At 44.1% G+C, this 15037-nt stretch overlaps 1 protein-coding gene across 1 annotated transcript in view; it reads left to right on the plus strand.

Moving 5' to 3' along the window:
* The window catches only part of LOC126106681 (uncharacterized), a 73588-nt gene that overhangs the window by 16898 nt on the left and 41653 nt on the right, over nt 1-15037 (plus strand). Inside the window, exon 4 of the mRNA XM_049913048.1 lies at nt 14431-14558. Within this exon, the coding sequence (XP_049769005.1) occupies nt 14431-14558 (128 nt within the window). The remainder of the gene's footprint in view (nt 1-14430; nt 14559-15037) is intronic.

Here is a 15037-nt window from a genome sequence, read left to right on the forward strand (position 1 = left end):
AGGAGATCTTCTGTAAAGTTTGGAAGGTAGGAGACGAGGTACTGGCGGAACTTAAGTTGTGAGTTATTTTGAACTACATAAGTAAGAAAACATGACGTTAAACACACAGTTGTAAGCAAGTATGGGCAGTTCAAAGAGCTCATCCATTGGTTGATATTGCCATGGTGTCCTTGAGATGCCAGTTTCCATAGATTGTTTGACGTGTCAGCACGTGACAGTAGTTGGATTCAAATGATATCTAAATAGGCTTTGAAAGGGCATTTTTCAGCGGATACTGACTGCAGGAGTGTTTTCCATTTCTCGATTAACACTGACCACAGTCAAAGGAGATGGCTTAATCTGCATGCTTCGATCATTTCCTTGAATTCTCCAGGTGTTTCCATCAGCGGCTTTGCGCTCTGTAATCCAGAATTTAAGAGTATTTCTTTCCAGATCGTAACTAATCTGTGCACCAAATTCGGGTGAAATTGTTACAGGGGTTAAAGATGAACTTTTTCCAGTGGCTTTGGACGTGTGCACAAATTTCAGATACATTTCACATACATTTCAATTATATTTCACCTGTATCTCTATCAAATTTCGCCCTGTGTTCTCATTTGAACAGCTCGGTGTTTATGATGTAATGTCTCCCTGACTATGTTGTGCAGATGCATCCAGTGTTATAACCGCTACTGTCTGCGAAACATGTGAGTGGAGTTAGTAGCAACGAAGTAATAAATTCAGACATCTTGCATGATGCTGAACTACCTGTCATACAAAGATACATTTTTCTAGTTACATTCAGCGGCATGTGTGGGCACTGTCTGCGAAATGTGGTGCAAGTAGAATTACTGGTAAAGAAGTAATGAATTAAAACGTCGTACACGATGCCGCAGTTTTTCGCACATCTCACTATTTGACATATTTCCTGAACTACGTCTCCTACAATGACATAATTCTTCGGCTCGCAAATACTGTTAATAGCATAGAAATAATAAATTAACACATAATTTCTGCCTGGCAATTTTAGTGCATAAACAATGCAATTGCAGTAAGTGATAAACTTCTCCCTTTGATCATTTTGTGGGAGTTATCAGCGAAAAACATTTTCGTAGATATTTGACATTATGTACAAACTTCGTTGTAGTTGCATGTCACTAAGTTCTCTCATTCCCAAATAATGGAGACTAAATTATGGGCATTTGCACACTGTGGACTACATTGCTTTTCCATACCCACCCCACGCCTTTGATAGGTAGGAGTTTTTTACACCCACAGAGTTGATTTCCAACCAATAAGAGATATGCATATAAGTTTGATTGAAATCGATCCAAAAATACACGCACACACACACACACACACACACACACACACACACACACACACATATATATATATATATATATATATATATATATATATATATATATATATCTCCTGGAAATTGAAATAAGAACACCGTGAATTCATTGTCCCAGGAAGGGGAAACTTTATTGACACATTCCTGGGGTCAGATACATCACATGATCACACTAACAGAACCACAGGCACATAGACACAGACAACAGAGCATGCACAATGTCGGCACTAGTACAGTGTATATCCACCTTTCGCAGCAATGCAGGCTGCTATTCTCCCATGGAGACGATCGTAGAGATGCTGGATGTAGTCCTGTGGAACGACTTGCCATGCCATTTCCACCTGGCGCCTCAGTTGGACCAGCGTTCGTGCTGGACGTGCAGACCGCGTGAGACGACGCTTCATCCAGTCCCAAACATGCTCAATGGGGGACAGATCCGGAGACCTTGCTGGCCAGGGTAGTTGACTTACACCTTCTAGAGCACGTTGGGTGGCACGGGATACATGCGGACGTGCATTGTCCTGTTGGAACAGCAAGTTCCCTTGCCGGTCTAGGAATGGTAGAACGATGGGTTCGATGACGGTTTGGATGTACCGTGCACTATTCAGTGTCCCCTCGACGATCACCAGTGGTGTACGGCCAGTGTAGGAGATCGCTCCCCACACCATGATGCCGGGTGTTGGCCCTGTGTGCCTCGGTCGTATGCAGTCCTGATTGTGGCGCTCACCTGCACGGCGCCAAACACGCATACGACCATCATTGGCACCAAGGCAGAAGCGACTCTCATCGCTGAAGACGACACGTCTCCATTCGTCCCTCCATTCACGCCTGTCGCGACACCACTGGAGGCGGGCTGCACGATGTTGGGGCGTGAGCGGAAGACGGCCTAACGGTGTGCGGGACCGTAGCCCAGCTTCATTGAGACGGTTGCGAATGGTTCTCGCCGATACCCCAGGAGCAACAGTGTCCCTAATTTGCTGGGAAGTGGCGGTGCAGTCCCCTACGGCACTGCGTAGGATCCTACGATCTTGGCGTGCATCCGTGCGTCGCTGCGGTCCGGTCCCAGGTCGACGGGCACGGGCACCTTCCGCCGACCACTGGCGACAACATCGATGTACTGTGGAGACCTCACGCCCCACGTGTTGAGCAATTCGGCGGTACGTCCACCCGGCCTCCCGCATACCCACTATACGCCCTCGCTCAAAGTCCGTCAACTGCACATACGGTTCACGTCCACGCTGTCGCGGCATGCTACCAGTGTTAAAGACTGCGATGGAGCTCCGTATGCCACGGCAAACTGGCTGACACTGACGGCGGCGGTGCACAAACGCTGCGCAGCTAGCGCCATTCGACGGCCAACACCGCGGTTCCTGGTGTGTCCGCTGTGCCGTGCGTGTGATCATTGCTTGTACAGCCCTCTCGCAGTGCCCGGAGCAAGTATGGTGGGTCTGACACACCGGTGTCAATGTGTTCTTTTTTCCATTTCCAGGAGTGTATATACTACAGGCCATTAAAATTGCTACACCAGGTCGAAATGCAGATGATAAACGGGTATTCATTGGACAAATGTATTATACTAGAATAGAACTGACATGTGATTACATTTTCACGCAATTTGGGTGCGTAGATCCTGAGAAATCAGTACCTAGAACAACCACCTCTGGCCGTAATAACGGCCTTGATACGCCTGGGCATTGAGTAAAACAGAGCTTGGATGGTGTGTACATGTACAGCTGCCCACGCAGCTTCAACGCAATACCACAGTTCATCAAGAGTAGTGACTGGCGTATTGTGACGAACCAGTTGCACGGCCAACATTGACCAGACGTTTTCAGTTGGTGAGAGAGCTGGAGAATGTGCTGGCAAGGGCAGCAGTCGAACATTTTCTGTATCCAGAAAGGCCCGTACAGGACCTGCAACATGCGGTCGTGCATTATCCTGCTGAAATGTAGGGTTTCGCAGGGATCGAATGAAGGGTAGAGCCACGGGTCGTAACACATCTTAAACGTCCACTGTTCAAAGTGCCGTCAATGCGAACAAGAGGTGACCGAGACGTGTAACCAGTGGCACCCTATGCCATCACGCCGAGTGATACGCTAGTATGGTGATGAGGAATACACGCTTCCAATGTGCGTTCACTGCGATGTCGCCAAACACGGATGCGACCATCATGATGTTGTAAACAGAACCTGGATTTATCCGAAAAAATGACGTTGTGCCATTCGTGCACCCGGGTTCGTCGTCGAGTACACCATCGCAAGCGCTCCTGTCTGTGACGCAGCGTCAAGGGTAACCGCAGCCATGGTCTCCGAGCTGATAGTCCATGCTGCTGCAATCGTCGTCGAACTGTTCGTGCAGATGGTTGTTGTCTTGCAAACGTCCCCATCTGTTGACTCAGGGATTGAGACGTGGCTGCACGATCCGTTACAGCCATGCGGATAAGATGCCTGTCATCTCGACTGCTAGTGATACGAGGCCGTTGGGATCGAGCACGGCGTTCCGTATTACCCTCCTGAACCCAGCGATTCCATATTCTGCTAACAGTTATTGGATCTCCACCAACGCGAGTAGCAATGTTGCGATAAGATAAACCGCAATCGCGATAGGGTACAATGCGACCTTTATCAAAGTCGGAAACGTGATGGTACGCATTTCTCCTCCGTACACGAGGCATCACAACAACGTTTCACCAGGCAACGCCGGTCAACTGCTGTTTGTGTATGAGAAATCGGTTGGAAACTTTCCTCATGTCACCGGCGCCAACCTTGTGTGATTGCTCTGAAAAGCTAATCATTTGCATGTCACAGCATCTTCTTCCTGTCGGTTAAATTTCGCGTCTGTAGTACGTCATCTTCGTGGTATAGCAATTTTAATGGCCAGTAATGTATATATATATACGAGGGTAATCCCAAAAGTAAGGTCTCCTATTTTTATATAAGTACATAGACCTGTTCATTTTTACAATGGTTTACATCAGTCTGCACTTGAACATTTAGCTATTTTTCGACACAATCACCATTTCTGTCTATGCATTTTTGTAGACGCTGTGGCAGTTTTTGTACGCCCATGTCATACCAGCTCGCCGCCATGCTGTTCAGAAAGTTATGAACCTCTTTTTTCACCTCGTCGTCGGAGCTGAATCGCTTGGACCACAATTAACGCTGACAGGTACTTTAAGACTCTGAAATATCTGTTGTCTGACTAGATATCCCTGTCTTCTGCCCATTTCACTTCAGTGACTCCCACTTTATCTAGACTGAGCCGTTGCATTTCCATTTACAGATTTTTTTTAGGTTACCTGCCACGTTCAGGCTTCTAACTCCACGCTCCATCTCGTAGAGTGTTATCCCGTCTTTGATTATTTCATCTTTTTCTAATGGTCACCTCCCCCTTGGAAGGCTGCAATCGAAGATCCGAATGGGGGACTAACATGGAATCTTTTGCGAACGGAGAGCTCATCATGACAGTTCTTCAATTGCAGGCCACATACCCTGTGGATACACATTACGTGTCTTTAATGCAATGGCTTCTGCATCCTCATGACTTTGATCATTGATGTTTCTTCCGACTTTTAAGGGCAGTTTCCCACCCCAAAGATAAGAGAGTGCCTCTTTCCGCTCCTCCTCGAAGGCGCTGGCAGAATGAGGGTGACTTCTTATGCCGGAAGTCTTCGGCCACCAGTGCTGTTGATATTTATTAAAATTTAAGCAACGGCAGGATTCGAAACCTGGATTTATCATGTTCTGATTACTAATGAAAGACGCTACCTCTAGACCATGAGTTACGAAAGTGGAGCTATTTGTGATACTACTCCTAGTAAACTGAAGACAAGGGAAAACAAATAGGTGTCTATCTGCAATGGCTTTGCAAAACATGTATCCCTTCAAATATAGTAACCAATGAGGCCTACTTTAAGCAGCAACTTTCGAAGTATTCCTTCACTATCCATGATCTCGCATCGAGCGAATATATATATTCTGAATGCACTGCGACAAAGTTCACAAATGAAGTGACATCATTTCTTCTTCCCTTCATAAGTCAGGCCTTCAGTTAAAACACTGAAGAACTCTGTCTAGGGTGTTACAGGAGGAATGGTCAGTATTCAAGGATAAGATAGGAACTATCATTTATTGCAAAAACAGTCTAGTAAACATGGGCTCTAAAATGCATACTTAACAGCTACGCATTTTTATGGCACTGTAAATACGAATAGCCTTGCATAGGAATGTAATTTTTGTCTTATTCAGCCATGTAAATTGATGGAGAGTTGTATAATGAGTAACCGGAAAGACAAAGATTTTATTTTGAGCACCAACAGATTCACAGAATATACAGGATGTCTCAGGAGGAATGACCAGTATTCAGTGATATGCCAGGAATGATTATTTGAAGTAAAACAGGGCTTTAAACTGCATACCTTAAGAGCTATGAGCACTTGTACGTATTTTCTACGTCAAAGGAAGGAGGAGAGGACGAGACGGACTAGTAGTAGACTGGAATGTAAACATAGGTAGACAGTGCTGGGTACTCAGCTAGTATATGAACCAATCTGGAAGTGATTTGGGGGTAAACAGGATGCGAAACGGCAGCAGCAATGATTGTGACCAGACTGGGCTTGAAGCTGAGCTCAGCTTGGATGATATACAGGGAGGTTCATTGATAGTGACCGAGCCAAATATCTCACGAAATAAACATCAAACGAAAAAACTACAAAGAATGAAACTCGTCTAGCTTGAAGGGGGAACCCAGATGGCGCTTTGGTTCGCCCCCTAGATGGCGCTGCCATAGGTCAAACGAATATCAACTGTGTTTTTTTTTCAATAGGAACCCTAATTTTTTATTACATATTCGTGTAGTACGTAAAGAAATATGAATGTTTTAGTTGGACCACTTTTTTCGCTTTGTGATAGATGGCTCTGTAATAGTCACAAACGTTCAAGTACGTGGAGTAACGTAATATTCAGCCAGTGCGGACGTTATTTGCTTCGTGATACATTACCCGTGTTAAAATGGACCGTTTACCAACTGCGGAAAAAGTCGATATCGTGTTGATGTACGGCTATTGTGATCGAATTGCCGGCGTGTGCTATGTATGCTGCTCGGTATCCTGGATGACAAGTGTCCGGACCGTCCGCCGGATAGTTACGTTATTTAAGGAAACAGGAAGTGTTCAGCCACATGTGAAACGTCAACCACGACCTGCAACAAATAATGATGCCCAAGTAGTTGGTTCCCGGGTTCGATTCCCGGCGGGATCAGGGATTTTCTCTGCCTCGTGATGACTGGGTGTTGTGTGATGTCCTTAGGTTAGTTAGGTTTAAGTAGTTCTAAGTTCTAGGGGACTGATGACCACAGATGTTAAGTCCCATAGTGCTCAGAGCCATTTTGAACCAAGTAGTTCTTTTAGCTGCTGTCGCGGCTAATCCGCACATCTGTAGCAGACAAATTGCGCGAGAATCGGCAATCTCAAAAACGTCGGTGTTGAGAATGCTATATCAACATCGATTGAACCCGTACCATATTTCTATGCACCAAGAATTTCATGGCGACGACTTTGAACGTCGAGTACAGTTCTGCCACTGGGCACAAGAGAAATTACGGGGCGATGACAGATTTTTCTATTTAGCGACGAAGCGTCATTCACCAACAGCCGTAACGTAAACCGGCATAATATGCACTATTGGGCAACGGAAAATCCACGATGGCTGCGACAAGTGGAACATCAGTGACCTTGGCGGGTTAATGTATGGTGCGGCATTATGGGAGGAAGGATAATTGGACCCCCATTTTATCGATGGTAATCTAAATAGTGAAATGTATGCTGATTTACTACGTAATGTTCTACCGGTGTTACTACAAGATGTTTCACTGCATGACAGAATGGCGATGTACTTCCAACATGATGGATGTCCGGCACATAGCTCGCGTGCGGTTGAAGCGGTATTGAATAGCATATTTGATGACAGGTGGATTGGTCGTCGAAACACCATACCATGGCCCGCACGATCACCGGATCTGACGTCCCCGGATTTTTTTCTGTGGGGAAAGTTGAAGTATATTTCCTATAGAGATCCACCGACAACGCCTGACAACATGCGTCAGCGCATTGTCAATCCATGTGCGAACATTACGGAAGGCGAACTACTCGCTGTTGAGAGGAATGTCGTTACACGTATTGCCAAATGCACTGAGGTTGACGGACATCATTTTGAGCATTTATTGCATTAATGTTGTATTTACAGGTAATCATGCTGTAACAGCATGCTTTCTCAGAAATGATAAGTTCACAAAGGTACATGTATCACATTGGAACAACCGAAACAAAATGTTGAAACGTACCCTCGTCCTGTATTTTAATTTAAAAAACCTACCTGTTACCAACTGTTCGTCTAAAATTGTGAGCCATATGTTTGTGAGTATTACAGCGCCATCTACCACAAAGCGAAAAAAGTGGTCCAACAAAAATATTCATATTTCTTTACGTACCGCACGAATATGTAATAAAAATGGGGGTTCCTATTTAAAAAAAACACAGTTGATATCCGTTTGACCTATGGCAGCGCCATCTAGCGGGCCAGCCATAGCGCCATCTGGTTTCCCCCTTCAAGCTAGACAAGTTTCGTTCGTTGTTGTTTTTTCGTTTGACGCTTATTTCGTGAAATATTTGGCCCGGTCAAGATCAATGGACCACCAGGTATACCATTCTATACAGGCACATCTCTCTGCCAGAGTCCATCAGTCATAGTGGCTGGCATTGTTGTGTGCCAGTCTGTCTGTCCATAACCAAGTGTTTTCCGTGGGTAATAATTTGAAGAGTATGCTGAACTGGGCAACAGTCGAACACTCTGTGGGGATAGGCCGGCCGCTGTGGTCTAGCGGTTCTAGGCGCTCAGTCCGGAAACGCGCGACCGCTACGGTCGCAGGTTCGAATCCTGCCTCGGGCATGGATGTGTGTGATGTCCTTAGGTTAGTTAGGTTTAAGTAGTTCTACGTTCTAGGGGACTTATGACCACAGATGTGGGGAGAAGTCGGAAGTGGCCTTGCGTATTTTTGTCGAATAACAACGTCATGGGGACACCGTAGGCGTGCATCGTCCTTGGAACTAAACGTCAGCAGTGTAACTGCTGCTGTCCAAATAACTAGGTATGTGAACTAGAGACGAGGATGAAAATTAGATGCTGTGTGGCTAGAGCCTCCCGTCGGGTGGACCAGTCGCCTGCTGCAAGTCTTTTAAGTTGATGCCACATCGGCGACTTGGTCTTCGATGGGCATGAGATGATCATGAAGACAACGCAACACCCACTCCCTGGTAGGAGAAAATCTCTGATCCGGCTAGGAATCTAACCCGGGCCCCTTGTCGTCCCATTCCGTCGCGCTGACCACTCAACTATGGAGGCGACGAGGTGATTGTGTTGTATGTGCTGTGCACCTCATACCTTCATGGCAGGTTCTGGACTCACATAACGATGATGGATGCAATTTGGCCACGTTCATTCTCCTCAGAACCTCTACAAGTGGGTACGTCCGTCATGGAGCTCTACACAGAAATGGGCTTCTGCTACCGTCTCATGAAAATTCGGAACAGTGGTCGCTGTGCTGACTGTTCGTAATGCATTACCGAGCGAGGTGGCGCAGTGGTTAGCACACTGGACTCTATTCGGGAGAACGACGGTTCAATCCCGCGTCCGACAATCCTGATTTAGATTTTCCTTGATTTCCCTAAATCGCTTGAGGTAAATGCCGGAATGGTTCCTTTGAAAGGACACGGCCGTCTTCCTTCCCCATCCTTCCCTAATCCGATGAGACCGATGACCTCGCAGTCTGGTCTCCTCCCGAAATCAACCCAACTCATAATGCATTAGTTTATTCATGTTGAACTCGAAGGGGGCCATCTGTAGTGATAACTTAGTAGAAGAAGAACTTCTTAGCCCAGATAACTGTAGAAAACTTTATTGTAGATGACCAGTTTCGGCAAAACTATGTTACCATGTTCAGATTTTCATAAAGATTATTACAAACATCTTACGCCATCTAAACGCAAAATCTTTCCATTGAATTTCCAGCTACATAAAACATGAAATGGACGATGGATTGGCACGTCAAAATTAAAATTACTATGTACATCACAATTCCCCAAAACATAGTTCCCATAACACCACACATAATGCCGATCAGAAGACTAACTGTCACAAGCTCAACAGGTGTCGCTGCAGTATGTGGTTTACGTACGTGGAAAGTCAATGGGAAGGTCTTGTGTGTTTCTGACACAAGATGTTTGTATTAATCTATATGAAAATCTGAAAATAGTTTTATCGAAACTGGTTATCTACTATAAAGTTTTTATAGCGATCTCTTGCACTGTCTGTGTGGATACTCGTCTTACTGTGCAACAGGTCTACCAAAGAGACCGCTTACACTACGCTTGTCCGCCCTATTCTGGAGTACTGCTGTGCGGTGTGGGATCCGCATCAGGTGGGACTGACGGATGACATAGAAAAAGTGCAAAGAAGGGCAGCTCGTTTTGTATTATCGCGAAATAGGGGAGATAATGGCACAGACATGATACGTGAATTGGAGTGGCAATCATTAAATCAAAGGCGTTTTTCGTTGCGACGGAATCTCCTCATGAAATTTCAGTCACCAGTTTTCTCCTCCGATTGCGAAAACATTCTGTTGGCACCCACCTACATAGGGAGAAATGATCATCACGATAAAATAAGTGAAATCAGGGCTCGCACGGAAAAATTTAAGTGCTCGTTTTTCGCGTGTGCCGTTCGAGAGTGGAACGGTAGAGAGACAACATGAAGGTTGCAATGATACTTAAATTACGTAACCACTACGGCACCTCACCTCAACCTCTCGATACCAGCAATATTCTACTGTGTTTCTGTAAAATAGTTACCATATTTCTGTAACAACATTCAGATTTGATTTCATTAATGTAGAGGTACTTTGATACATCGATGTGTATATATTGCAATGATTATTCTTATGTGTATTCTTTCTTTTGTCTCTATGATCTTTGACGTACTTGTAACTCTGATTTTTGGGCGCCTAAGCGGTTATTTGAGAGTCAAGCTTTGGTCGTCATGTTAAAAAGACAGTCAGTTTATGAAATGTTAACTTTAACAGTGAGGAAGATATTTTCAAGGATGTTTTATATTGTGAAGTGATGTTTTGGAACGAGTTACGTGATATTGCAACAAAAGTAATAAAAAAGAAGTGTAACTTAAATCCGGTGTGCTGATTACTTTTTTACATCACCATTGTCCTCACTTGCAAAAGTTTATCTTCAAGAATGGTTTATGAAACACATCTATAAAACTTTTGAATATAGCAGAATAACACCTAGGCCTCTTTGCATCCGAGCTTGGAATCATCAGTACCTAGATTTTCGACGATTGAGCCATGAGTTCACAACGAGACCAGGGTGGGAAAGACGAAAAGATGAGTGCCTAGTTTAGCCATTATTTTTTAAAAAATGACTTTATTAACTGTGCTCTAATGACACCTGCCACATAGTATAACTTTGTTGTTGCCCGAAAATGCAATATTTAGCAGCGTGAGCAACACTACAATCATAATTGTTGACCTTTTTTGTGGTAGGGTTGTTAGAAGGTAGTTCATTGAACGCTCTGCCAGGCACTTTATTCTGAATATCAGAGTAATGACGTAGATGTAGATGTAGATGAGACTGTAAACAAGCGCTTCTACTGACACGAGGTGCGTGATGTGGCTGTACGATTCTGTACAGCAGAGTGGGCAATGTATTCCCTGGTGGTAGTCACGTTGAGATTAGATTCTGCATAGCCCTCCTGAACACATATTCCATACTAGCTATTATCCGCGGTTGCCCTCACATATTATAGCCTTCTTTACTGGCCAGAAGCCACCGTTCGGGAAGTTCTGGCGATTGGTGCAACTCTTTTTATCTGGCGCCACTTCGGCGACTTGAGCGTCGATGATAGTAAAATTATGATGATGACAAAATATGCATATCCAAGCGCGAACGGAAAAAGTTCGAGCCGGCCGGGAATCTAACCTAGGTCTCCACGGACAAAGAACGCTAACCGCATGATCACCAACAGTTGACACTTCTGATCACGCGTCTTAGAAACTAAAGTGACGCGTGACGCTCAGTGGCTAAAATGCAGTGAGTTTCCTGCTGATATTAGTATGGACGTACTGCTTAAACACATGGACCATTGTATAAGCATTGTATTCATTACATTCAATCGTATTGTACAGACTGGTCCGAGCACGGGGCTCACAACCCGAACCACACGCCACTGTTAAGCACTGATGAAGGACTGGGCCCTTACTTCGATTGCACATAATTCATTAAGGTCAATCCAACACATTTATTTCAAATAACATAAATGAAGTTACATTTGAATCTGTCTGACATTAAACAGGAATAAACAAAACAATTTCAATATCAGCTGATTTAGTGCGTGAAGCGCGAGTTAAGCCAATAACCAAATGAACTAAACAATTCTCCGTAATTAAAAAGAAAGAGAAAAACAAAATTGAATCAATACACCCCACTAACAAACATCCAAAAAACCTTACAATACTACTCAAAAGAATACACTGAAGTGTGGAGCAGTCATTCACCCGACAGAACACTTCAAAATGAGTTCAATAGCACAGCTGCGTGCCCCAGAAAAATGCAAGACATTAAATGAACTTCATTTGACGAATAACAAATACTCATTAACATTACTCCACTCCTGTTTGAACTGCAGTGTCCCAAAGAAACAGGCGCTTATTTTGAAAGAACAATTTTTTTTATATGTTTAAATTACAGCATTAAGGAATTACGAAAGATGTCCAATCGAAACCCCCCCCCCCCCCCCCCCTCCTTTCAGTTGAGGCACAAATCTTTCTTTTTTCTAGGCGGAGGCTGAGCCAGAAACACAGAATGCCACAAAAACACAGTTTTGCTGTGAAATCCTACAGGACACCCGGAAGCAGTAACAGACAAGTTGTCGGCACCCACAAGTAACACAGGCTAAGAGTCAGACTGGGAGTACATCCTACGAGAACTTGTTCACGCTATGCTCACCACAAACTGTAGACATTCCGGCCAAACATCCGCTTGCGGTGGTTGCCAGAAGGACGAAGCAACCAACAGGACCACGCCGTGCTTCTCACACAGGCACCTCAATCTGTACAAACATCTCGGCCAACACCAACCCCGGACTCCCCTCTAACTACGAGGCTTGGCACAGTTTGTATGAAATGCCTTCCAGGCAACCAGTAACCACCGCAGGAGTTTCACGATTAGCAAACAGCCCCAGCGTAACAGACATCACACATGTGCTTAACGCCCGAGCCACAAGTCCGCCAGTCTCACCCGCCGCCACAAACCGAATGCCTCTCGCCGTCCCGCGCGCCGCAGCCGAAAACGCAAAGATGCTCATGCCCGGGGACGCGCCAAAGATAACAAGCCGATCGGTGATGATCGACCAGCGGTCTGGCTCACAGACCATATCAAACAATGAAGGGATATTCAAAACATAAAGAAGGTCAAAAGCTGAAAACTATCTAGCTTTCTTGAAGAGTAATTATTGTTCTTTATTTCGGGTTATATTCTTCAAATAAACAAATGTGTTGTGCTAGTACTTTCACATTTATAACATTAGCATGGATTCGCATGAATGATGTGTGAGCCTTCGACCATAGATACTAGTAGACTGGCCTTGCTGTGCAGAAGCTATGGGGCTAATGTGGCTCCAACATAAACCACGTGACTGTTGGCAAAACGTGGCGGGATTTCAAATCAACGGTCTGTCATCCTATGTTTGTATCGGATTTTCCCCAATTTTCTCAATTGACTGCCAAACGCTTCCAACAAAAACTACTTTTTTATTTGTGAAAAATTATGCCAGAACTACATTTGACCTGGATTTGTTCAAAGTACCATTTATAAAATCTAACAAATACATCGAACGCCACTCTGGTGGGCAGCGGGACGAAATTACTATAAACTATCAATTATAGTAAAATGTCGTTAAAATTCTTTTAAACAGTAAGAGTGGGCTCGTGTCAAAACTTTAAACATTGTATTCGCCACGTTTCGAGCTCTAGTCACTTATAAAAGAAAATGGGCTATGGGAATTATGTCAACTATAAGTGTCAAAATTGTTTACTTTAGGAGCAGGTCCATTTTAGAGTATCAATTTTAGGTGCCCTTCAAAGGTTCAGTTCCCACTATTTTTACAAAAGTTTAAACTATCAGATTAAAAAAAATGATATTTTAGATGAAAGGTGAGACTTTGCAGTTTCAGAAAATAATTATGGAGCCTAGGTTTAAAAATGACAGACACTGTAAATACAAATTATGGATATACATTGTAAATAATAACTAACCTATCAAAACACTTCTCTGCGAAGTGCTTCGAGCAAAGACGCGTATATGCAAACGGCTTAAAGTTTTTCCGTTTCAGGGTCTGTATCCAAAGCTGCCTTCGGTTTTCATCCTTACGGAACCTATGAGTAGGAACGAGAAACGATTATACTTACTTCTGTAACCGAATTATCACAGATACTTTCCAAAATGTAATATGAGTCTGACTTTACAGCAAAACTTTAATTTACGTGATACTCTATTTCAAGTGTAAAAAACATATAAAAGTTACTTCAGCAGATTTCAATAAACGCATCTGCACTATCAAAGAAACACTTACACATGAAATGTAATGCCATTTCCCCGACAAAACGCTGAGTACAGCCATAAGCGCAACACGAAACAACCATGTTTTGCCAACATTCTTGTGACTTCAGCCCAGAGATGTTGGAGCCACGAAAATGACGTCAGGGCCAGTCTATTATATTTATGGTCGAAGGTGTGAGCACAACCAACACAAACAACAATATCGTGGGATGATAATCCCTAGTCGCAGTACGGCATGAACCACGACAGGTCACGAATTGTTCTTATACGGACGACGAGTGCAAGACTGTATTAATTACTATGGAGCAGCGTGAAGTACCAACTACACAATGATTTGCTTAGTATGCATGTATGTCTAAATTTACTCCAACTGCTCGCAGTTCATTCTGCACAATAGGTATCTTTGTTTCAGAGGTGAAGATACTGTCCGACGACTATCATCAGTACATGACCACACTGGTTCATCACCGCACCGAGTTAATATCATTTGGAATAAACAACACTATGCACAATTTTGTCCCGCTCGCCCTCGAAGGGATTGTAAGTACAAGTGGAGTATTCCGCTCCATGGCAAGTCTTGTGTTACTGTGGCACCTGAACCTTTAATATTAAGCAATAACAATGTTTATTTGTTTAAGAATTTACAGTTGAGCATATATTTATTCCTATTGCTAATATTAAGTAACTACCACCGCGCGGAAGGCGTCCAGCATTTGGTTAACAGCAGCCAACTTCTCATTCGACGGTGGCCACCCATCATGGCACATAGCACAAGGGCCAATAGACAGCAGAGGTTACGTTCTCCCGCCTCCGCAATAACCTATTAAAATAAAGTTCCCTCTCCTCCTTCCTTAACCCTCCGTTGTTCGCGCGGATAACACTCGTCATCCACGTGACTTTCCCGCTCAATTTTGTCTGACAGGGCAGGACTGAGTTCGCGCCATTTTCAGTACCTTTCTGTTAACTCTCCAGGTGTTAGCTCCAATCGTTGTTGGCTTTCAGTTACGAAAGATACATTG

This window comes from Schistocerca cancellata, chromosome 10 (genome assembly GCF_023864275.1).
Source record: "Schistocerca cancellata isolate TAMUIC-IGC-003103 chromosome 10, iqSchCanc2.1, whole genome shotgun sequence".
In the NCBI taxonomy this organism is placed as follows: Eukaryota; Metazoa; Arthropoda; class Insecta; order Orthoptera; family Acrididae; genus Schistocerca; species Schistocerca cancellata.